The sequence below is a fragment of the Salmo trutta genome, chromosome 15 (assembly GCF_901001165.1).
Source record: "Salmo trutta chromosome 15, fSalTru1.1, whole genome shotgun sequence".
NCBI classification, from domain to species: Eukaryota; Metazoa; Chordata; class Actinopteri; order Salmoniformes; family Salmonidae; genus Salmo; species Salmo trutta.
Window position 1 is genome coordinate 65,438,674 of NC_042971.1, and position 25,426 is coordinate 65,464,099.

At 43.4% G+C, this 25,426-nt stretch overlaps 1 protein-coding gene across 3 annotated transcripts; it reads right to left on the reverse strand.

The window, feature by feature from the left end:
* Positions 1–89: 89 nt before the first annotated feature.
* On the reverse strand, positions 90–25,071 carry wdr91 (WD repeat domain 91). Of its 3 annotated transcripts, none has more exons than XM_029692504.1 (16): positions 24,995–25,071; positions 23,941–24,077; positions 21,734–21,913; positions 21,171–21,378; positions 19,456–19,538; positions 18,728–18,834; positions 17,364–17,535; positions 14,961–15,119; positions 12,780–12,991; positions 11,338–11,488; positions 10,976–11,070; positions 10,043–10,214; positions 7,703–7,811; positions 6,844–6,956; positions 4,565–4,762; positions 90–774 (listed from the first exon to the last, which is right to left on the reverse strand). In XM_029692504.1, exons 2-16 carry the CDS (start codon positions 24,061–24,063, stop codon positions 607–609), a joined length of 2,250 nt encoding a protein of 749 aa, XP_029548364.1. In that variant the 5' UTR covers positions 24,064–24,077; positions 24,995–25,071; the 3' UTR covers positions 90–606. The 3 variants fall into 3 exon arrangements, with proteins under 3 accessions (XP_029548364.1, XP_029548363.1, XP_029548365.1); XM_029692503.1 differs by lacking the exon at positions 24,995–25,071 and adding an exon at positions 24,762–24,862; XM_029692505.1 differs by lacking the exons at positions 14,961–15,119; positions 24,995–25,071 and adding an exon at positions 24,762–24,862.
* Between the last annotated feature and the right edge of the window lie 355 nt (positions 25,072–25,426).

Below are 25,426 nucleotides of genomic sequence, written 5' to 3' on the forward strand. Positions count from 1 at the left end.
TGGTTGTATTTGAATCCAGGTGATTTTTTATCCCCCCCCCCGACACCAAAAGGAACCATAACGACAGGATAAAAACACTAATACAGGGCTATCTACAAATTATTTATTGTCATAATAACAAGCAATTATACATGATTAAACAAACAGCCCTTGACCAGGAGTTACCGTACTGCGTCAAACTGAGAAAAGCAAGAAATGGTCCCACGTCTGAATGGTGTTCGGCCGAGGACAGGTGCATTGTAGGACAGGTGCATTGGCATCTCAAGTTTTTTTTCCCCTCACGGTTCAATTCTCAGAACAACCAGTTCAAGATTTTATAGGCACAACTTCTGTACTACGTTAAATATAACATGGTCTCTCACATGGACTGAACACCACTTGCATGTAAGGAATGAGTTGATGTTATTCTAATTTATTAATATCCTATTATGACTTTCTAAAGCCCTGTTTCATCCATGATATGTTGTGGACTGCCTTAGGTCAGTACAAAGTATTACATTTAAGACGTATGCTACTGTAGAATACATCGGCTTCAATAGTGTGATACTGCAATAAAATGCTTCCCTCCAATGAGGAACCCTCTCTCGGGACTTTAAATTTGACCAATCAGGATTTCTGTGCCAGTAACGTGCTGAGTTTGATCTTTCCATCCATGGATGCGGTGAGGCAGGTGCCACAGTCCATGGCAGAGCACCAGTCCACTGTGACCACAGGGGCCTTGTGGCCCCCCAACGGTAGAACCTTCTCCAGACCACTATCACTGGTGCTGTTCAGCTGGTGAAGACAAGACACACACACACACACACAGACTTAGTCAGGGCAACAGCAAAAACTCCCTTGCCTTGTTCGCACTCACGCTTGTCGATAGCTACTTATAAAATCGAGGAAAAATGTACTTACTATGACTACGTCTTAAAGATGGAATCCCCATTAAGGGAAGCCTCTGGTAACCCCCAGGAACATTTCTTATTGTTTTGTTTATGAAAGGAGGAGTCGCCTCTAGGTAAAACAAACTCATAGTACACACTCTGCTGCTCTTTCCCAGCATGCAGTGACGTGCGATGATGTCGGAGGGAAAACAAGTTCGTTGTTGTTGAAATCTCGCAAACAAAAAGGACGTGGCAGTTTCACCACTCTGTATTCCAGCTTTAAGACGGACTAACAGTAAGTCGCTCTGGATAAGAGGTGTCTGCTAAATGACTAATGTAAAATGTACTGTTGCTACCATATTTACTACACACAGATATTCTGCTTATTGTGAGTGGGGAGAGGCTCCACTGACCCGTCACTAACACACATCTCCTGCATGACATCCAGTCTTAATGAGATCTGTTCACTTCACAGCAGAGACTATAATATATAACAGTTCACAGCGTCAGGAGAAGCTGATGTACCGTTCCTTTACTCATGGTGTTAAATTCATGTGGTAGTCGACAAATAATAGGTTTCACTCTCATGCAGGATATTTGTATTAGTGATGGGTGAACAGCCACACACACACACACACACACACACACACACACACACACACACACAATCCCAACAGCCTCCCACTTAGCCTCCGTTTTGAGCGATCCTGCGAGCCACATGAGGTGGGAGTGTTGTCCTAATTCAACTTTGAGCGAGGCGTAGTGCCTTTTCCGCCCTCTAGTTGGCCCTCCAAACTAAGCGAATCGAGTTGCTGACTTCCTACCGAGTGGTACTCAAAACTCCCATGAAGCTCTGCGACCCAAGGCTCGAAAATTGGATACCACTGATCTAGCATATTCCGAACTCCTGTGAGTAACAGACGTCAGAAAAATGTTGTAAAAGAAAAATAAACCCGGTTAAAACTGTACAAACAGTAAGTGTATATTTTAAATTTGTGAAATAATTTTGATGTGATATGGAAGTAAAGGGATTTATGTTTCTATAATCGTATCGTAAATTGAGAATCGACTGACGTTTTGATGGTGTATTTGGCTGTCAGTGCCGGTCTCCCTCTAAACCTAACATATTAGGTTCTTGGATGTTAATAACGGTAAGCTCGCCTACAATCTTTAAAAGTCCAATTGCAGCCGTTTTTAATCTCAATATCAAATCATTTCTAGGTAACAATTAAGTACCTTACTGTTAATTAAAATGCTGCTTAGCAAAGAGAAATTTCTCAAGCAAGAAATTTGCTAGGACCGTTTGGGAGTGGTCTGAGTGGGGAGGGGAGAACTGAAAACTACCAGACATTCTGGGTTCGAGTCCAAGCTCTGTCGCAGCCGGCCGCGACGGGGAGGCCCATGGGGCGGCGCACAATTGGCCCAGCGTCGTCCGGGTTAGGGGAGTGTGTGGCCGGCAGGGATGTTCTTGTCCCATCGCACACTAGCGACTCCTGTGGCGGGCCGGGTGCAGTGCACGCTGACCAGGTCGCCAGGTGTACGGTGTTTCCTCCGACACATTGGTGCGGCTGGCTTCCGGGTTGGATGTGCGCTGTGTCAAGAAGCAGTGTGTCTTGGTTGGGTTGTGTTTCGGAGGACACATGGCTCTTGACCTTCGCCTCTCCCGAGTCTGTACGGGAGTTGCAGCGATGAGACAAGACAGTAACTACTAACAATTGGATACCACGAAATTGGGGAGAAAAAGGGGGTAAAAAAAAAACATTCTGACAATCTCTGAAACTCACTTAGATAATACCTTTGATGATACAATGATAGCAACACAAGGTTATAACATCTACAGAAAAGACAGAAATGCCAAAGGTGGAGGTGTTGTTGTTTATATTCAGAACCACATTCCTGTAAAGATTAGAGAGGATCTCATGTTAAATACTGTTGAAGTAATATGGCTACAGGTTCATCTGCCTCACCTAAAGCCCATTCTGGTGGGAAGCTGCTATAGACCACCAAGTGTTAACAGTCAGTATCTGGATAATGTGTGTGAAATAATAATGTATGTAATACCAAAAGGGAGATATATTTTCTGGGTCATTACAATATTGACTGGCTTTCATCAGGCTGCCCACTCAAGACAAAGCTTCAAACAGTAACCAGTGCCTGCAACCTGGATCAGGTTATCAGTCAACCTACCAGAGTAGTTACAAACAACACAGGAATGAAATCATCAACATCTATTGATCACATCTATACTAATTTTAGCAGAAATTTGCTTGAAAGCAGTATCCAGATCCATCAGGTGTAGTGATCACAATATAGCAGCCATATCTAGGAAAACCAAAATTCCACAGGCTGGGCCTAATATAGTGTATAAGAGGTCATACAATAAGTATTGTAGTGATTCATATGTTGATGATGTAAAGAATATTTGTTGGTCTGTGGTGTGTAATGAGGAGCAACCAGACGCTGCACTTGACACACTTATGAAATAGCTTATTCCAGTTACTAATAAACATGAACCCATTAAGAAAATGACCTTTAAAACGGTTAAATCCCAGTGGATTGATGAGTAATTTAAACATTGTATGGTTAAGAGGGATGAGGCAAAAGGAATGGCAAATAAGTCTGGCTGCACAACCGATTGGCAAACGTACTGCAAATTGAGAAATCATGTGACTAAACTAAATAAAAACTAAATAAAAAAGAAGAATACACTTTACTATGAAACAAAGATAAATGACAAAGAATGATGGTAAAAAGCTTTGGAGCACCTTAAATGAAATTCTGGGCAAAAAGGCAAACTCAGCTCCATCATTCATTGAATCAGATGGCTCATTCATCACAAAACCCACTGATATTACCAACTACTTTAATGATTTTGTTAATTGGCAAGATTAGCAAACTTAGGGATGACATGCCAGCAACAAACTCTGACACTACACATCCAAGTATAACTGATCAAATTATGAAAGACAAGCATTAAAAAAAATGTATTCCGTATAGGCTGGCATTACTAAAACCGTAGTACTGAGTTATGGTCCAGGGAGCTCTATGCTCCTGCCAAGAGGTGTATTCATTCGTCTGTTTCTGTAGTAAAAAGTTTCGCAATGAAAAACGTTTACTCCCCGTTTACTCCCCGTTTGGTTCCAAGTGAATACACCACAGAAGAGCAGGGTCCACCCTTGCAAAGCACCTTCTGACCTTATCTCCTCCACATCTCCCTAAATGTTTTTGTATCTACATAGATGCATAAAAATTACGAAAATATATTTTTTAAATAAATTGATAATAATAATTGTTGTTGTTCTCAAACCTTTCCTTGGGGACCCTCATCTGTTCCATGTGTTTGATCTATTCCAGAGCACACCTGATTTAACACAACCAATCATCAAGCCCTTGACCAGGTCAGTCATGCTCGTTCAGGGCTACAACACAAACTGTGAAACATCTGAGGGGGGGGGGGGTCCTTGTGGAGAGGTCTGAGAGAAACTGCTCTAAAACAACCTTACCTTAGGTTTTATTAAACATTTTGTCCTAAATGACACCCTATTCCCTACATAGTACACTACTACCCCTATGGGCCCTGGTCAAAAGTAGTGCCCTATAAAGGGAAAAGGGTGCCATTTGGGACGCAAAAAAGAGAGAAGAAAACTAGGAAACGGTTCATTTAAAAAAAAATTAAAAACTCGAAGCAGCCTTACCCTGTAGATGAGTCCTCCGTTGTTGGAGCAGGTGAGGACATGTTGTCCCTCGGAGTCGAAGGCGAACAGCCGTCCACGTGGCACCTGGACCTGCTTGTATCCACTGTAGCCAGACAGGACAAAGGGCCCCGTTGCATCCTGGGGCAGGGAGTTCTCCGACTGCTTCACTCCACACCGATGGATGTTCCACTGGATAAACTGGAACAGATGTATTTACAGGGATTACCACCTGACTACTATGTTACTGATACAGAGGGGGGTTGGGTTAAATGAGGAAGACACATTTCAGTTGAATGCATTCAGTTGTACCACTGACTAGGTATCTCCTCCTTTCTGTCTGTGTTACCATGTTACTACGGTTACAGGCTAACATGTTACAGTAAGTGACCATGTTACTACGGTTACAGGCTAACATGTTACAGTAAGTGACCATGTTACTACGGTTACAGGCTAACAGGTTACAGTAAGTGACCATGTTACTACGGTTACAGGCTAACATGTTACAGTAAGTGACCATGTTACTACGGTTACAGGCTAACATGTTACAGTAAGTGACCATGTTACTACGGTTACAGAGTAACATGTTACAGTAAGTGACCATGTTACTACGGTTACAGGCTAACATGTTACAGTAAGTGACCATGTTACTACGGTTACAGGCTAACAGGTTACAGTAAGTGACCATGTTACTACTGTTACAGGCTAACATGTTACAGTAAGTGACCATGTTACTACGGTTACAGGCTAACATGTTACAGTAAGTGACCATGTTACTACGGTTACAGAGTAACATGTTACAGTAAGTGACCATGTTACTACGGTTACAGGCTAACATGTTACAGTAAGTGACCATGTTACTACGGTTACAGGCTAACAGGTTACAGTAAGTGACCATGTTACTACTGTTACAGGCTAACAGGTTACAGTAAGTGACCATGTTACTACGGTTACAGGCTAACAGGTTACAGTAAGTGACCATGTTACTACGGTTACAGGCTAACAGGTTACAGTAAGTGACCATGTTACTACGGTTACAGGCTAACAGGTTACAGTAAGTGACCATGTTACTACGGTTACAGGCTAACAGGTTACAGTAAGTGACCATGTTACTACGGTTACAGGCTAACAGGTTACAGTAAGTGACCATGTTACTACGGTTACAGGCTAACATGTTACAGTAAGTGACCATGTTACTACGGTTACAGGCTACCATGTTACAGTAAGTGACCATGTTACTACGGTTACAGGCTACCATGTTACAGTAAGTGACCATGTTACTACGGTTACAGGCTAACAGGTTACAGTAAGTGTCCATGTTACTACGGTTACAGGCTAACAGGTTACAGTAAGTGACCATGTTACTACGGTTACAGGCTAACAGGTTACAGTAAGTGACCATGTTACTACGGTTACAGGCTAACAGGTTACAGTAAGTGACCATGTTACTACGGTTACAGGCTACCATGTTACAGTAAGTGACCATGTTACTACTGTTACAGGCTAACATGTTACAGTAAGTGACCATGTTACTACGGTTACAGGCTAACAGGTTACAGTAAGTGACCATGTTACTACGGTTACAGGCTAACAGGTTACAGTAAGTGACCATGTTACTACGGTTACAGGCTAACAGGTTACAGTAAGTGACCATGTTACTACGGTTACAGGCTAACATGTTACAGTAAGTGACCATGTTACTACGGTTACAGGCTACCATGTTACAGTAAGTGACCATGTTACTACGGTTACAGGCTAACAGGTTACAGTAAGTGACCATGTTACTACGGTTACAGGCTAACATGTTACAGTAAGTGACCATGTTACTACGGTTACAGGCTAACATGTTACAGTAAGTGATTGTAACATTGACATGTTAGTCATTTAGCAGACACTTATCTTATCCAGAGCCACTTATAATCACATACTGTTACGTTACGACTTTGTTACTAGTGTGACAATACCACGTTACTACCATGTTACTACCATGTTACTACCATGTTACTACAGTCTCACTACCATGTTACTACAGTCTCACTACCATGTTACACCCTGGTTCGAATTCAGGTTGTATCACAACTGCCCGTGTTTGGGAGTCCCATAGGGAGGTGCAAAATTGGCCCAGCGTCGTCCTGGTTTGGCCGGTGTAGGCCGTCATTGTAAATAAGAATTTGTTCTTAACTGACTTGTCTAGTTAAATAAAAGTTAAATAAATATATATTTTTTTTAAACAACCGTGTTAGTAGCATGTTACTACTGTCTTACGACCTGAGTTCAGTTACCTTGCCGTCCTCTCCGATACTGAACACTGTATTCTCATCATAGCTGAACTCAACACTGTACACCTCGCCATCGTGGGCCCTCCAGCTCATAGCGCAGTCATAACGCTGCATGTCTAGAGAGAATAGGGCGATAAGCACATGTTATAACAGCTCATAGCGCAGTCATAACGCTACATGTCTAGAGAGAATAGGGAGATAAGAACATGTTATAACAGCTCATAGCACAGTCATAGTGCTGCATTTCTGGAAAATAGAGAGAGACATGTTATAACAGCTCATAGCACAGTCATAATGCTGCATGTCTGGAAAATAGAGACATGTTATAACAGCTCATAGTACAATCATAGTGCTGGATGTCTGAAGAGGAGGAGCGGTAAGAACATGTTATAACCGCTCATGGCACAGTCACAGCGCTGCATGTCTGGAGGACAGAGAGACATGTTATAACAGCTCATAGTACAATCATAGCGCTGCATGTCTGTGAAGAGGAGCGAGAAGAACATGTTATAACCGCTCATAGCACAGCCATAGTGATGCATGTCTGGAGGACAGAGAGAAAATAGAGGCACATGTTAACACGCATAGAAATATTATTATTAGAACAGCAATCTCCATTGAAGTCAATGAGGGGCATTTTTCATTCTAGTAATTCTATATTCACAGCCTCGTCTTCACTCAGAGACCTCATTGCAGTCAGCTATGTCAACTCCGAGATCTAGTTATTAGTGCCTACAGTACGTCAAAGCATTATGAAGAGACTATTCATAGGAGAAATGTTCCCACGTCCTCTATTTCACCTCACATCAAATCTCCATTAAGCACAAGTCAACAAAAAGGAGAGTAAATAAAATCGACTTACCGAACAGTCTAATTACTCCGTCAGCAGCTCCAGTTACCAGTAGGTTCCCGTTGTGGTTGAAAGCTGTACAGTTGATGGCTACTGGACCAGGCTCCAGGGAGAACTGAAGCTGAGGACGATAGGAGAGGACATGGAGACGTCACATGGTTCAGCGCGGGGAAAGAGATGAATGAGGCTACAGGGCTTTAACTTCAGACGGGTAGAGTATACATCTGTGAAAGATTCCTATAATATATAGTATACATCTGTGAAAGATTCCTATAATATATAGTATACATCTGTGAAAGATTCCTATAATATATAGTATACATCTGTGAAAGATTCCTATAATATAGAGTATACATCTGTGAAAGATTCCTATAATATAGAGTATACATCTGTGAAAGATTCCTATAATATAGAGTATACATCTGTGAAAGATTCCTATAATATAGAGTATACATCTGTGAAAGATTCCTATAATATAGAGTATACATCTGTGAAAGATTCCTATAATATAGAGTATACATCTGTGAAAGATTCCTATAATATAGAGTATACATCTGTGAAAGATTCCTATAATATATAGTATACATCTGTGAAAGATTCCTATAATATAGAGTATACATCTGTGAAAGATTCCTATAATATAGAGTATACATCTGTGAAAGATTCCTATAATATAGAGTATACATCTGTGAAAGATTCCTATAATATAGAGTATATACAGTGGGGCAAAAAAGTATTTAGTCAGCCACCAATTGTGCAAGTTCTCCCATTTAAAAAGATAAGAGAGGCCTGTAATTTTCATCATAGGTACACTTCCACTATGACAGACAAAATGAGAAAAAAAATCCAGAAAATCCCATTGTAGGATTTTTAATGAATTTATTTGCAAATTATGGTGGAAAATAAGTTTTTGGTCAATAACAAAAGTTTATCTCAATACTTTGTTATATACCCTTTGTTGGCAATGACACAGGTCAAACGTTTTCTGTAAGTCTTCACACACTGTTGCTGGTATTTTGGCCCATTCCTCCATGCAGATCTCCTCTAGAGCAGTGATGTTTTGGGGCTGTCGCTGGGCAACACGGACTTTCAACTCCCTCCAAAGACTGGCTAGGCCACTCCAGGACCTTGAAATGCTTCTTACGAAGCCACTCCTTCGTTGCCCGGGCGATGTGTTTGGGATCATTGTCATGCTGAAAGACCCAGCCACATTTCATCTTCAATGCCCTTGCTGATGGAAGGGGGTTTTCACTCAAAATCTCACGATACATGGCCCCATTCATTCTTTCCTTTACACGGATCAGTCGTCCTGGTCCCTTTGCAGAAAAACAGCCCCAAAGCATGATGTTTCCACCCCCATGCTTCAGAGTAGGTATGGTGTTCTTTGGATGCAACTCAGCATTCTTTGTCCTCCAAACACGGCGAGTTGAGTTTTTACCAAAAAGTTATATTTTGGTTTCATCTGACCATATGACATTCTCCCAATCCTCTTCTGGATCATCCAAATGCTCTCTAGCAAACTTCAGACGGGCCTGGACATGTACTGGCTTAAGCAGGGGGACACGTCTGGCACTGCATGATTTGAGTCCCTGGCGGCGTAGTGTGTTACTGATGGTAGGCTTTGTTACTTTGGTCCCAGCTCTCTGCAGGTCATTCACTAGGTCCTCCCGTGTGGTTCTGGGATTTTTGCTCACCGTTCTTGTGATCATTTTGACCCCACGGGGTGAGATCTTGCGTGGAGCCCCAGATCGAGGGAGATTGTCAGTGGTCTTGTATGTCTTCCATTTCCTAATAATTGCTCCCACAGTTGATTTCTTCAAACCAAGCTGCTTACCTATTGCAGATTCAGTCTTCCCAGCCTGGTGCAGGTCTACAATTTTGTTTCTGGTTTTCCTCATTTTGTCTGTCATAGTTGACGTGTACCTATGATGAAAATTACAGGCCTCTCTCATCTTTTTAAGTGGGAGAACTTGCACAATTGGTGGCTGACTAAATACTTTTTTGCCCCACTGTATCTATAAATTCTATCTATAATATAATATTTACCTATATATAACTGTGATGCATTTCGACAATGTTTTAGCAAAATAAAGTTCCTGATCTCAGAAAAATAGCATCAAGTTGCCCCCTTCAACTTTAAACTAATAACTGGAAGCAACACTGGTGAATGAGAAAAATTATAGAAATGCTCCTCCTCTTCAAGGACTTGGGTGTTTGGTTGACATAGTACACATGTTCGGGTGACATAGTACACGTGTTTGGGTGACATCATACACGTGTTTGGGCGACATCATACACGTGTTTGGGTGACATAGTACACGTGTTCAGGTGACGTGTTTCCTACAGCAGTACCTGCTGTTTGACAGTCTTGGTGTCCCAGAGCAGCAGCTGTCCAGAGACAGAGAGGGGATTGGGAAGCCGTGGTACTGTCTCTGTCACACTCCCAGAGCGCCCAGGCCCGGCATGTGCTGCTGCAGAACACACAAAGGACGTCCCACTGGGGCTACAGGCCAGGGACAGGATCCTAAACAACACCACACAGGAACAGGACAGGAGACACCAGACAGATCAGTCAGTACAGTAATGCCTTCCATTATTAAACCTCTACAGGAACAGAACAGGAGACACCAGACAGATCAGTCAGTACAGTAATGCCTTCCATTATTAAACCTCTACAGGAACAGAACACGAGACACCAGACAGATCAGTCAGTACAGTAATGCCTTCCATTATTCCATTATTAAACCTCTACAGGAACAGGACAGGAGACACCAGACAGATCAGTCAGTACAGTAATGCCTTCCATTATTAAACCTCTACAGGAACAGAACAGGAGAAACCAGACAGATCAGTCAGTACAGTAATGCCTTCCATTATTAAACCTCTACAGGAACAGAACAGGAGACACCAGACAGATCAGTCAGTACAGTAATGCCTTCCATTATTAAACCTCTACAGGAACAGAACAGGAGAAACCAGACAGATCAGTCAGTACAGTAATGCCTTCCATTATTAAACCTCTACAGGAACAGAACAGGAGAAACCAGACAGATCTGTCAGTACAGTAATGCCTTTCCATTATTAAACCTCTACAGGCTGATTTAGCAGACAGATTAAGATGGAACATCTCCATAGAATTGTTGTTGTTGTCCAGGACCAGGCTTAATCTGTGTCTGGGAATCCACCCCTCTGATGAGACGTGGAAGACTTCTGCTACAGATATCTATTATTCCAACCATGATGCTTTGTCAAATCACTCTGAATAAGAGAGGCCCTTTAGCTTACCGTTGATGAGTCTCATCTATGGCCATCTCATAGAGGTTCTTCTTAGCGTCAGTGTCGTACAGCCTCACCGTGCCCACACCACTGCCCAGTAACAGCTATAAAAGGACGCAAGACCATAGACCATAATTACTGACGGGGGGGTTTCCACTTTCCCACCTCACTCTGCAAACTGTCAGAGAACAGGGCGCTGAGGACTGAGGATGCCATAACTACCTCATGTAAATATAGACCTGACCTGTTTATTAGGCACCCAATGGGAAGAAAACAGACTGAAACAGGAAGGGACAACATTTTTGGTTTTTGCTAGGATGTACCCTAATGAACATAACCCTGATGTGCTGTGTTGAGGTCAGCGGTCATACCAGTCTGTCAGGCTTGGTGGCCCACTCCAGGGACAGCAGAGGGGACTTGGACATGATGGTGGCCTTGGTCTGCATGATGGGGTTGAAGGACCACACCTTGATGACTCCGTCCACGTCCAAACTGGCTACTCTCCTCCCTGAGCAGTCCACCCTGGGACACGGAGACAGGAGAAACAGTGAAGATACATGACGAAGCTGGACCTCATTAATACCCTTTTCACAATTTTGCACCATACTGTGTTGTGTCTTTCACTTGACCAGGTCAGTGGACTGAGAACACATTCTCATTCACTACAAAAGACCTAGGGAGGAGTTACAGGGATGAATGAGCCAATTGGAAGCTGGGGATGATTAGGTGACCATGATGGTATGAGTGCCAGATTGGGAATTTAGCCAGGACACCGGAGTTAACACCCCTACTCTACGATAAGTACAATGGGATCTTTAATGACCTCAGAGAGTCAGGACACCCGTTTAACATCCCATCTGAAAGACAGCACCCTACACAGGGCAGTGCCCTGGGGCATTGGGATATATATTTTTTTAAATGAGAGGAAATAGTGCCTCCTACTGGCCCTCCAACACCACTTCCAGCTCGGATATTTTATTTTCACATTGTCCTTTCCAGCATGGTTCCACGGCCAGGGCAGTACAGCTCTGTTACTATGGTGGATGTGTAACCAGGGCAGTACAGCTCTGTTACTATGGTGGATGTGTAACCAGGGCAGTACAGCTCTGTTACTATGGTGGATGTGTAACCAGGGCAGTACAGCTCTGTTACTATGGTGGATGTGTAACCAGGGCAGTACAGCTCTGTTACTATGGTGGATGTGTAACCAGGGCAGTACAGCTCTGTTACTATGGTGGATGTGTAACCAGGGCAGTACAGCTCTGTTACTATGGTGGATGTGTAACCAGGGCAGTACAGCTCTGTTACTATGGTGGATGTGTAACGAGGGCAGTACAGCTCTGTTACTATGGTGGATGTGTAACCAGGGCAGTACAGCTCTGTTACTATGGTGGATGTGTAACCAGGGCAGTACAGCTCTGTTACTATGGTGGATGTGTAACCAGGGCAGTACAGCTCTGTTACTATGGTGGATGTGTAACCAGGGCAGTACAGCTCTGTTACTATGGTGGATGTGTAACCAGGGCAGTACAGCTCTGTTACTATGGTGGATGTGTAACCAGGGCAGTACAGCTCTGTTACTATGGTGGATGGGTAACCATGGCAGTACAGCTCTGTTTGGCTCAGTAAGGAGAACAGATATATGACAGTGGAAAGTGTCTGCTTGCTCAGTATATGCCGGCGATTAGTATGTCTGACCACTTAAAGAGCTACTGTCGTAGATCAATAATAAACCAGTGTTCATCAGGAGTTCCACTCCACTAGATTCTGACTGTAACAGGTGTTCAGTGTAACGTTAAAGGTGATGTCCTACCTGCAGTGCATGATAGAGGAGTGATGCTCGCCGTACTCTTCCTGACTGAGCTTGATGAAGGGTTGTTCCACCCCCAGCACCCCCGTACCCCTCTGTCCCTCCCCGCTGACCTGTGTCTGGCTGGGGGGAGGAGGGTCTATCAGGTCACTGCTGGTGGTCCCCCCCTCAAGGTGAGGCTCTGGGTCCCCACTTTCCCCTCTCTTCTCAGGCATCTGAAAGAAGAGACGAGCCTGATTTAGCTTCCTGATAATACTGCCAGGAATCCCTCCCATACTTCCCTTCAGACCTCACATACAGATGTCGGATCTTAATACGACCCATTTCGTCACAGGAGGAAAATAATCCTGCAGCAGGAGGATTTGAATGTCTATATAATATTTAAAATGGCTGCCAGGCGGCAGCTGGAAGAAGTGATTGTAGGTTACAATAAGCTAGACTGCAGGTCCACTGGGCGTCAGTCCAAGTAGCCTATGTAGACTGCGTGCAGGTTACAGCGTGCCTCGTGTGAATTCTTATGTGGATTATAATACATGGACAATATTTGTAAGGGGTAGAGGTATTTTTCATGAGGGAAAATCTTTATTTTTTTTTAGATCAGTTGTTTTATTACAGTGCATTCGGAAAGTACAGCCTTATTCTAAAATATATTAAGTCGTTTTTCTCCCTCAATCAATCTACACACAATACCCCATAATGACAAAACAGACATTTTGCAAATTTAGGACATTTATATAAGTGTTCAGACCCTTTACTCAGTACTTTGTTGAAGCAGCAAATACAGCATTGGGTCTTCTTGGGTATGATGCTACAAGCTTGGCACACCTGTATTTGGGGAGTTTCTCCCATTCTTCTCTACAGATCTTCTCAAGCTCTGCCAGGTTGGATGGGGAGCGTCGCTGCACAGCTATTTTCAGGTCTCTCCAGAGATGTTCGATCAGGTTCAAGTCCCGGCTCTGGCTGGGCCACTCAAGGACATTCAGAGACTTGTCCCGAAGCCACTCCTGCGTTGTCTTGGCTGTGTGCTTAGCGTCGTTGAGACCTGTTGGAAGGTCAACCTTCAACCCAGTCTGAGGTCCTGAGCACTTTGGAGCAGGTTTTCATCAAGGATCTCTGTACTTTGCCCTGTTCATCTTTCCTTTGATCCTGACTAGTCTCCCAGTCCTTGAGGCTGAAAAACATCCCCACAGCATGATGCCACCACCACCATGCTTCACCGTAGGGATGGTGCCTGGTTTCCTCCAGACGTGACGCTTGGCATTCAGGCCAAAGAGTTCAATCTTGGTTTCATCAGACCAGAGAATCTTGTTTCTCATGGTTACAGTCCTTTAGGTGCCTTTTGGCAAACTCCAAGCAGGTTGTCATGTGCCTTTTACTGAAGAGTGGCTTCCGCCTGGCCTCTCTACCATAAAAGCCTGATTGGTGGAGTGGTGCAGAGATGGTTGTCATTCTGGAAGATTCTCCCATCTCCACAGAGGACCTCTGGAGATCTGTCAGAGGGACCATTGGGTTCTTGGTCACCTCCCTGACCAAGGCCCTTCTCCCCTGACCAAGGCGATTCTACCCCAACTGCTCAGTTTGGCCGTCCGACAGTCCTAGGAATATTTTCATCAAGAAACTGATAAAACACAGTCATGTCAAATCAACTCCGATTCCCAGTCATGTCAAATCAGCTCCGATTCCCAGTGATGTCAAATCAGCTCCGATTCCCAGTGATGTCAAATCAACTCCGATTCCCAGTGATGTCAAATCAGCTCCGATTCCCAGTGATGTCAAATCAGCTCCGATTCCCAGTGATGTCAAATCAGCTCCGATTCCCAGTGATGTGTTTTTGTTCTACCTTGTGTTATTTCTAGTAATACATTGTTATTGATTACTGTTGTTGGGTTAAGAGCTGGCTAGAAAGGCATTTCACTGTACTGTGCATGTGACGATAAAACTTGAAACTTGAATGGCGTTGCCATGGCATTTCCATTGTTTTGGTCGATTGATCTCTTTACCAATTGATCTCTTTGGAATGTAATATGTAAATAGAACATCATTATACTACTATGGGTTATTGAAGGAGGGAAAGCAAGTAAATATAAGCCATGAACTTTGTTACAGAAAGTGGAATTTGCTCATTCAATTTCTAAATATGTCCACTAGGCAACATCCTTTCCTTAGTAATACAGTAGGTGAAACCTGATTTTGTGGCTTGGAGAAGAGCTCCTTCCTTTCCTTCTCGTGGTCCTGGTGCCGTCTCTGCCTGGGGTGAGAGGTAAACCCAGCCTGGGGTTCACTGGTTCCCCCAGCGCTACAGACCGGCCTGGGTTCCTTGGAGGCCGCTACTGGGTCCTTGGGCTTCACAGAATAAGATACATGAAAGCGGTTTGTTTTCCAAAACACAGGTAAGTCTGTAATCAAAAACGCCCTATCATAAGTATTTACCCCCCCCCCCCCACACACACACACTTTATTGTGTTACAAATTGGGATTGAAATGTATTACATTTTTTTGTCAAAGATCTACACAAAATACTCTGTAATGATTAATGAAAAATAAACACTAATACTGTATAATAAACACTAATATTGTATAATAAACACTAATACTGTATAATAAACACTAATACTGTATAATAAACACTAATACTGCAAAATAAACACTAATACTGTATACTGTATTATTTTCCCATTTCTTCAAGCACTGTCAAAGTGATGGGGATCCTGGCTAGACAGACATTTTCAGGTCTTGCCATAGATTTTCAAACAGATTTAAGTCAAAACTGTAACTCAACCACTCAGGAACATTCACTGTCTTCTTGGTAACTCCAGTGTGTATTTGGCCTTGTGTTTTAGGTTGTTGTCCTGCTGAAAGGTGAATTCATCTCCCGAGTGTCTGATGGAAAGAAGACTGAACCAGGTTTTCCTCTAGGATTTTGCTTGTGCTTAGCTTCATCCTGTTTCTTTTTATCCTGAAAAACTCCCCAGTATTTGCCGATGTCAAGCATACCCATGACATGATGCAGCCACCACCATGCTTGAAAATAAGGAGGCAGTTACTCAGTGATGTGTTTTGTTGGATTTGTCCAAAACATTAGACTTGGCATTTAGGCATAAAAGTATATTCCTTTGTATTACTTTAGTGCCTTGTTGCATTCAAGATGCATGTTTTGGAATATTTGTATTCTGTATATTTTAATTTTTCTTTTCACTCGTTACAAGGTCGTTGATCCATCCTCAGTTTTCTCCCATCACAGCCTCTAGCTGTTTTAAAGTCACCAATGGCTTTCTGGTGAAATCCCTGAGGATGACTGTATCTTTGATGTGTCTGGGTATTTCAATACATCATCCACAGCATCATTATTAACTTGTCCATGCTTAAAGACATATTCAAATGTCTGATTTGTTATTGTTACCCATCTACCAATCACTGGCAATCTTTAATGAGGTTTTCGAAAAGCTCGTAGGTCATTTGTAGTTGAATCTGTCCTTGAAATTCAAAAACTTGACTGAGGGACCTTACAGATGGTGTATAATATGGGGGACAGAGGAAGGGTTTAGTTGTTCACTACTAGACTGAGGGACCTTACAGATGGTGTATAATATAGGGGACAGAGGAAGGGTTTAGTCGTTCACTACTAGACTGAGGGACCTTACAGATGGTGTATAATATAGGGGACAGAGGAAGGGTTTAGTCGTTCACTACTAGACTGAGGGTCCTTACAGATGGTGTATAATATAGGGGACAGAGGAAGGGTTTAGTCGTTCACTACTAGACTGAGGGACCCTACAGATGGTGTATAATATAGGGGACAGAGGAAGGGGGTAGTTGTTCACTACTAGACTGAGGGACCCTACAGATGGTGTATAATATAGGGGACAGAGGAAGGGTTTAGTCGTTCACTACTAGACTGAGGGACCTTACAGATGGTGTATAATATAGGGGACAGAGGAAGGGTTTAGTCGTTCACTACTAGACTGAGGGACCTTACAGATGGTGTATAATATAGGGGACAGAGGAAAGGGTTAGTCGTTCACTACTAGACTGAGGGACCCTACAGATGGTGTATAATATAGGGGACAGAGGAAAGGGTTAGTCGTTCAAAAACGATGTAAACCCTTACTATTTCACACACAGTCCACGTAACTTATTATGCGATTCGTTAAGCCAAATGTTACTCCTGAACTAATTTATGCTTGCCTAAACAAAGGGGGTTGAATACTTACGTATTTTGTGTAGATCAATGACCCCCCCCAAAAAATATAGATTTCAATCCCAATTTATAACGCAACAAAATGTGAAAGAAAATCCAAGGGGGGTGAATACTTACAGTATAATACCAACTGTAAATACTGAAAAATACATACTGCTAGTCGTGTCATAAATGGTGTAAACTGCTAAATATTGGTAAAAGTTTAAAGTCACTTGACTAACAGTTATCTAAAATAGTACTGCAGACACAGTCAGTGGAAAGGATTTTCCACAAAAACGTTATCTAGCCCCTTAAAACGCATCCCTGAGGGTCTATAAGTCCAGCGTCTCGGTCTCTAGGGACGCCCCCCAGAAAAACGTCCTAATTTCCGGAAGAACATATGGTCTCACTTGATTGGCTGCGGTGTCCTTGCGTCCCAGCGAGGCCTGTGTTGGCGAGGACCCAGGAAGTCCTCGAGGCATCTTGCCAGGTACCCGTCTGGCCTGGGGCAGGAATGTAGAGAAGAAGTTCCTGGAAGGAGTGGTGGTAAGGGCGGGGTTACGCTGGCTCGTCACCAGGTCCCTGTGGAGGACAAATTAATCAAATGTGAATCAAACATGAATCAAACAGGAATCAAAACAGGAGTCATACATTAATCAACGGTGAATCAAACATGAATCAAACGTGAATCAAGCGTGAAACAAACAGATCTCTGTGTAGACGTATTGGAGGTGATGAAGACCAAAGTGGTTGAAAAGTTGTCATCAATAAGATTGATTCAACATTTAGGGATATCAGATACCTCAGCTGCTTTTTTAAAACACCATTCTTCGCTGATGCTGTGCGCGGGTCCACTCACAACTGTAAAACTGTAAAACTCAATTAACCATCAGTGACCATGTGCTGATGTGTGCCTAGTGAGTAAACAAGGTCTATTTGGGAGACAAGCCAAGAATGTTCTGAAAGAAAATGGAAAGCGTCACGAGAAAATACAGATACTAGATTTCTTATCATCTGAAGACTTTTTTTTTTTGATTCAGTTTCCAACGAGTCTTTTAAACTGGACTTCTTACTAAGAGGTGTGTTTAAGCTGTAACAGTGGTTCTTACCTTTTCTGCAGGCCATTTGCTTTGTTAAATAGAATGTTACAGATTAAACTACAGACCTAAACTGTCAGACTCGCTGATAACGTTGTGTTGTGATTCCTTTACTACATAGTGTTTGTGTTCCCAAAGCCAAACCCTGACAGGAGACAACCAACGCCCTTCATACCAAGGCCAGTGTCCTCAAAGCGTCTCAAGGGTAGGAATGCTGGTCTAGGATCAGTTTTCCCTTTTTAAATCGTATTAATAAAATGGGGGGGGGGGGCTGATCGTACATCAGCACTTCTACTCCGAGACACTTTATGAATACAGGCCCAGGGCTCCAGACATCCCAGAAGCCACTGAGGCCCTCAAGGACAGGAGTTGTGCATCCCAGGATAGAGGAAACAGACAGAACACCTGAAACTAATCATGGTGAAAAACAACAATTCAGGGTGAATTGTTTATTCATCGTCCTTATTCATACGTAAAACACGTTAACACATTAAAACAGTTGAATAAATATTATGAGTTAAAATTGTACATCTACAGTATCGTACGAAGAGGAGAAAATACAAACCAAATAACTATATCATACAATTATTAAAACGTTCACAATTATTAAAACGTTCACTTAAACCCCTCCCTTCAACCCCAAAGTGGGTCAATCCAATCTCAAAGTTAGTCCTCACAGCTCAGTGTCTCCGAGGCGGTCCATGTTTTGTACGTAGGGGGGGAGTTTGTGATGCACCATCTCTTCCTGCTTCTTTAGTTTAGCCTCTCCCTGCAGGGAAAATAGCTGGAGGCAGGGAAGAGACAGAGAGACAGAGAGAGAAAGAGAGTGAGAGAGAGAGAGAGAGGGGGCAGAGATGGGAAGAGAGAGAGTGAGAGGAGAGAGACAGAGAGAGAGAGAGAGAGAGGGGGAGGAGAGAGAAAGAGAGAGAGAGAGAGAGAGAGAGAGAGAGAGAAACAGAGAGAGAGAGAGAGAGAGAGAGACAGAGAGAGAGAGAGAGAGAGAGAGAGAGAGAGACAGACAGACAGACAGACAGACAGACAGACAGACAGACAGACAGACAGACAGACAGACAGACAGACAGACAGACAGACAGACAGAGAGAGAGAGAGAGAGAGATTTAGCAGCCATCCTCAGGCCCTTTGAGACCTTCTCATGAGGGAAGCAGTATGTACTAGCACCACAGTTTTGGAAACGGAGAGACTTAACGAGTGATTACTTCCTGTAAATAAATAACTGTAAACTGTGAAGTAACTGCCACACTCCTAAACACGTTGGTATGAGTATACCCCGTGAGCGTTACAGGAAGTCATCGAATGTTGTGAGTGTCTTGGTTTCAAACGTCTCTGGTATTTAGCACAAACTGTCTGGCGAGGATACGGCCCGTTATTAGATGAGAAAACAAACCATGTGTCTGAGCTGATCATTCTCCTCCTGTAGACAAGTGGTCCTCTGGACTTCAGAGTCAAAGCTCAGGAGCACAGGCTGCGGTGGGTTGCTGTCAAGGAAGAAACTACTCAAAGACTACGGTATGTATAGTTTGTTGACATTTAAAATGGACATTGTTACGTTGTCGTTTACTTCCTTGTTTTGAAAGGATTCCATGTTCCTCTTCACTACATCTGGGATTCTGTTGACGCAACCTGGAGTGATGCAGCATGACATCTCCCAAGACAAGCAAAACACAGCGAACAGATATTACCCTGATGGCTAGCCTCTGAGAGCATGTGTCTGTAGACTAGAGTGTCTGTAGTCTAGAGTGTCTGTAGTCTAGAGTGTCTGTAGTCTAGTGTCTGTAGTCTAGAGTGTCAGTACTGTAGTCTAGAGTGTCTATAGTCTAGAGTGTCTGTAGCCTAGAGTGCCTGTACTGTAGTCTAGAGTGTCTGTAGTGTAGTCTAGAGTGTCTGTAGCCTAGAGTGTCTGTACTGTAGTCTAGAGTGTCTATAGTCTAGAGTGCCTGTAGTCTAGAGTGTCTGTAGTCTAGAGTGTCTGTAGCCTAGAGTGTCTGTAGCCTAGAGTGTCTGTAGCCTAGAGTGGCAGTACTGTAGTCTAGAGTGTCTGTAGTCTAGAGTGTCTGTAGTCTAGAGTGCCTGTAGTCTAGAGTGTCTGTAGTCTAGAGTGTCTGTAGTCTAGAGTGTCTGTAGTCTAGAGTGTCTGTGGACTAGAGTGTCTGTAGACTAGATTGTCTGTAGACTAGAGTGTCTGTAGCCTAGAGTGCCTGTACTGTAGTCTAGAGTGTCTGTACTGTAGTCTAGAGTGTCTGTAGTCTAGAGTGTCTGTAGCCTAGAGTGTCTGTAGCCTAGAGTGTCTGTACTGTAGTCTAGAGTGTCTGTAGTCTAGAGTGTCTGTAGTCTAGAGTGCCAGTACTGTAGTCTAGAGTGTCAGTACTGTAGTCTAGAGTGTCTGTAGTCTAGAGTGTCTGTAGTCTAGAGTGTGTCTGTACTATAGTCTAGAGTGTCTGTAGTCTAGAGTGCCTGTAGTCTAGAGTGCCTGTAGTCTAGAGTGTCTGTAGTCTAGAGTGTCTGTAGTCTAGAGTGTCTGTAGTCTAGAGTGTCTGTAGCCTAGAGTGTCTGTAGCCTAGAGTGTCTATAGCCTAGAGTGGCAGTACTGTAGTCTAGAGTGTCTGTAGTCTAGAGTGTCTGTAGTCTAGAGTGTCTGTACTATAGTCTAGAGTGTCTGTTGTCTAGCGTGTCTGTAGTCTAGAGTGTCTGTAGTCTAGAGTGTCTGTAGTCTAACGTGTCAGTACTGTAGTCTAGAGTGTCTGTAGTCTAGAATGTCTGTAGTCTAGAGTGTCTGTAGTCTAGAGTGTCTGTAGTCTAGAGTGTCTGCAGTCTAGAGTGTCTGTAGTCTAGAGTGTCTGTAGCCTAGAGTGTCTGTAGCCTAGAGTGTCTATAGCCTAGAGTGGCAGTACTGTAGTCTAGAGTGTCTGTAGTCTAGAGTGTCTGTAGTCTAGAGTGTCTGTAGCCTAGAGTGTCTGTAGCCTAGAGTGTCTATAGCCTAGAGTGGCAGTACTGTAGTCTAGAGTGTCTGTAGTCTAGAGTGTCTGTAGTCTAGAGTGTCTGTAGTCTAGAGTGTCTGTAGTCTAGAGTGTCTGTAGTCTTGCCCACAGAACAAAAGGATATGCATGCACTGGAACAGCACAGAGAGGAAGTTGTGCAGTGAGACCAGGAAGGTGTCAGACCACTGACGGGAGAAGTACGGCGAGAACAACGGGTTCTGCTCGGGGGCGGGCATAAACGGCAGGATGAACCAATCACGCCACTCCGGCTTGCCCTGCAGCTCCTGAGCCTGACGCTGGAAAAACTCCTGTGTCTTCTCTAGGTTCTTTAACTGGAGGGAGGGAGGGAGGAAGGGAGGGAGAGACAAAGGGAAGGGGAGGGACAGAGGGAGGGAGGGAGGGGGGAGGGAGAGAGGGAGGGGGAGGGAGGGAGGGGGGAGAGAGGTAGAGAAGGTGTGGAGGGAAAGAGGAGGGAGGGTGGGGGAGATGAAGAGAGAGGGAGGGATGAGGTGAGAGAGGGAGAGAGGGATGAGGATAGAGGGAAGGAGAGAGATAGGGAAGGAGTTAGGGAAGGAGGGAGAGGCCATGCTGTATATCAATAATCAGTCAACAACATTGTGCTATCCACACATAATGTCTGAATAACAAGAAAACAACAACACAACAACAACAGAAGGCTATAAGCACCTGTACAGTATAAACAACGTAGTATCTGAAGAGACTGGTCCGTAGTTTGGAGACTGTTGGTCTGTAGATGTCTTCTAGCCTACAGAACAGTCTCCGGTCCAGGTAGCCCCAGTAGTCCTTCAGGCCATTCAGATCGAAGGTATGGATGAACAGCTGAAGCTGGTCAATGATCTTATCCACCTGAAGAAAATATATATAGAGTCCAGCGGTGCGATAAACCTTATTATAAACTGGCTGGTTTAAGCCCTGAATGCTGATTGGCTGAAAGCTGTGGTATATCAGACTGTATATCACGGGTATGACAAAACGTTTATTTGTTCCTGTTCTAATGACGTTGGTAACCTGTTTATAATAGTAATAAGGCACCTCAGGGGTCTGTGGATTATGGCCAATATACCACGGCTGAGGGCTGTGTCCAGGCACTCCGTGTTGCATCGTTGGAATGGAGTCAGTGGAATGGAGTCAAACACATCAAACACATGGTTTCCATGGTTTCCACGTGGTTGACTCCATTCCACTGACTCCATTCCAGCCATTATTATGAGCCGTCCTCCCCTCAGATGCCTCCACTGGTTTATACATATACACTACATGGCCAAAAGTATGTGGACACCTGCTCTTCAAACATCTCATTCTAAAATCATGGGCATTAATGTGAAGTTGGTCCCCCCCCTTTGCTGCTATAACAGCCTCCACTCTTCTGGGAAGGCTTTCCACTAGATGTTGGAACATTGCTGCTATAACAGCCTCCACTCTTCTGGGAAGGCTTTCCACTAGATGTTGGAACATTGCTGCTATAACAGCCTCCACTCTTCTGGGAAGGCTTTCCACTAGATGTTGGAACATTGCTGCTATAACAGCCTCCACTCTTCTGGGAAGGCTTTCCACTAGATGTTGGAACATTGCTGCTATAATAGCCTCCACTCTTCTGGGAAGGCTTTCCACTAGATGTTGGAACATTGCTGCGGGAACTTCCTTCCATTCAGCCACAAGAGTATTAGTGAGGTCGGGTACTGATGTTGGGCGATTAGGTCTGGCTCGTAGTCTGCGTTCCAATTCATTCCAAAAGGTGTCCGATGGGGTTGAGGTCAGGGCTCTGTGCAGGCCAGTCAAGTTCTTACACACTGATCTCAAAAAAACATTTCTGTATGGACCTTGTTTTGTGCACGTGGGCATTGTCATGCTGAAATGGGAAAGGGCCTTCACCAAACTGTTGCCACAAAAATGGAAGTACACAATCGTCTAGATTGTCATTGTATGTTGTAGTGTTAAGATTTCCCTTCACTGGAACTAAGGGGCCCGAACCATGAAAAACAGCCCCAGACCATTATTCCTCCTCCACCAAACTTTACACTATGCATTCGGGTAGGTAGCGTTTTCCTGGTATCCGCCAAACCCAGATTCGTCCGTCAGACTGCCAGATGGTGAAGTGTGCTTCATCACTCCAGAGGGATGCGCTTCCACTGCTCCAGATTCCAATGGCGGTGAGCTTTACACCACTCCAGCCGACGCTTAGCATTGCGCATGGTGATCTTAGGCTTGTGTGCGGCTGCTCGGCCATGGAGACCCATTTCATGAAGCTCCCAATGAACAGTTATTGTGCTGACGTTGCTTCCAGAGGCAGCTTGGAACTCAGTAGTTAGTGTTGCAACTGAGGACAGACAATTTTTAAACTCTTTTCAGCGGTCCCGTTCTGTGAGCTTGTGTGGCCTACCACTTCGCGTCTGAGCCGTTGTTGCTCCTAGACGTTTCCTCGTCACAATAACAGCACTTACAGTTGACCGTGGGAGCTCTAGCAGGGCAGAAATTTGACGAACTGACTTGTTGGAAAGGTGGCATCCTATGACAGTGCCACATTGAAAGTCACTGAGCTCTTCAGTAGGGGCCATTCTACTGCCAATGTTTGTCTATGGAGATTGCATGGGTATGTGCTCGATTTTATACACCTGTCAGGAACAGGTGTGGCAGAAATAGCCTAATCCACTAATTTGAAGGGGGGGGGGGGGGTCCACATACTTTTGTATATATAGTGTATATACAAAGATCTAACATCTCACCTGTCTATCTCGGTCAGAGTAACAAGGCTAAAAGCAACTGCTATAGCCTGGTCACACATCTGTTTCTGCTGTCTTGACAACGAGCTACTGCTGTTGTGCTTTGCAATACCTGGATGGTTAATGACTTCAAATACACCGTTTCATACATACTCTGAATCCTTTCTCCTTGTCTGCTTTCATATCAGAGTCTAGGTGTTTCAGCGTGCTGGTGAAACCTCGATATATCAAGTATTCTCGGACATGTTCATCCGTCCTCTCGACAGCTGACCCCATCGTTCTCTCTCTCCCTGTCAGAGCAACACGACACACAACGGGGATTGGGTTAGAATATATAAGCCACTTACACCTCGATCACACCGACATTGCGTTTTGGTACACCAGAATTACATTAATTTCCAATGGAACTGAGTTTGCTTTGCAGCATTGCGTTGCAGAGACAGTTGCTGTGCGTTCTGTGTGGTGCATATCTTGGATTTATAGAAAGTATCTGATCAAACTGTTTGCTGTAGACGGCTTGACAGAAATGGGAGCAGAAGGTGAATGTTGAACTGTTGTTGTGAACATATCCAGATGATGCTGTGTACCATTTTGCTCAATTACACCTAGAGATCACAACAACAGTTTAACATTCACCTTCTGCTCCCATTTCTGTCAAGCCGTCTACAGCAAACAGTTTGATCAGATACTTTCTATAAATCCAAGATATGCACTGCAACAAAGCAAGCTCAGTTCCATTGGAAATGAATGTAATTCTGGTGTACCAAAATGCAATGAGGCTATCGGTGACATTTTAGCAAACATGCACTTTCCGTATGAGCGATCACGGGGATCATCCTTACGTTGCAATGGCAACGCTCTACCAACTGAGCTACAGAGGACCACTCATATGTAAGTCAAGTAATAAACATGAAAGAAAACAGACAAAATATAAACTGCAAGTTAATTATTAATGTACACATAAATCAACATACAATCGTTTACTTCTTCAGATTGCATAGCTAGAAGCAGGGCGTTGTGTTTCTGCCTGTGGACTCCATTACTAGCTAAACAACAGCAGCTCGTTTGGTTACAAGAGTGGCGATTTTTTTTTTTCAACCGATGAAGTTTAGTGTACTTTACTATTTCATAAGTAACTATCTTAGTAATAGTACAAAAAATAAAAATAAAAAATGTATTAACACTGTATTTATAGTGTAAAACTTACCAAAGTGAAAGCGCTGGCTGAACTACTTCCTGTTTTCTTTTTCTCGAGGTTGTCATGTGATCGAATCCGTGTGACGTCACGTGGAAGGTTTCGCGTCCACGCGGGTCCACTAGAGGGCACGTTCACAGCAAACATTGGATAGTAATATGCATTATAGTAATATGCCTTATAGTAATATGCCTTATTGTAATATGCATTGTAGTAATATGCATTATAGTAATATGCCTTATAGTAATATGCCTTATTGTAATATGCATTATAGTAATATGCATTATAGTAATATGCCTTATAGTAATATGCCTTATTGTAATATGCATTATAGTAATATGCATTATAGTAATATGCCTTATAGTAATATGCCTTATTGTAATATGCATTATAGTAATATGCATTATAGTAATATGCCTTATAGTAATATGCCTTATTGTAATA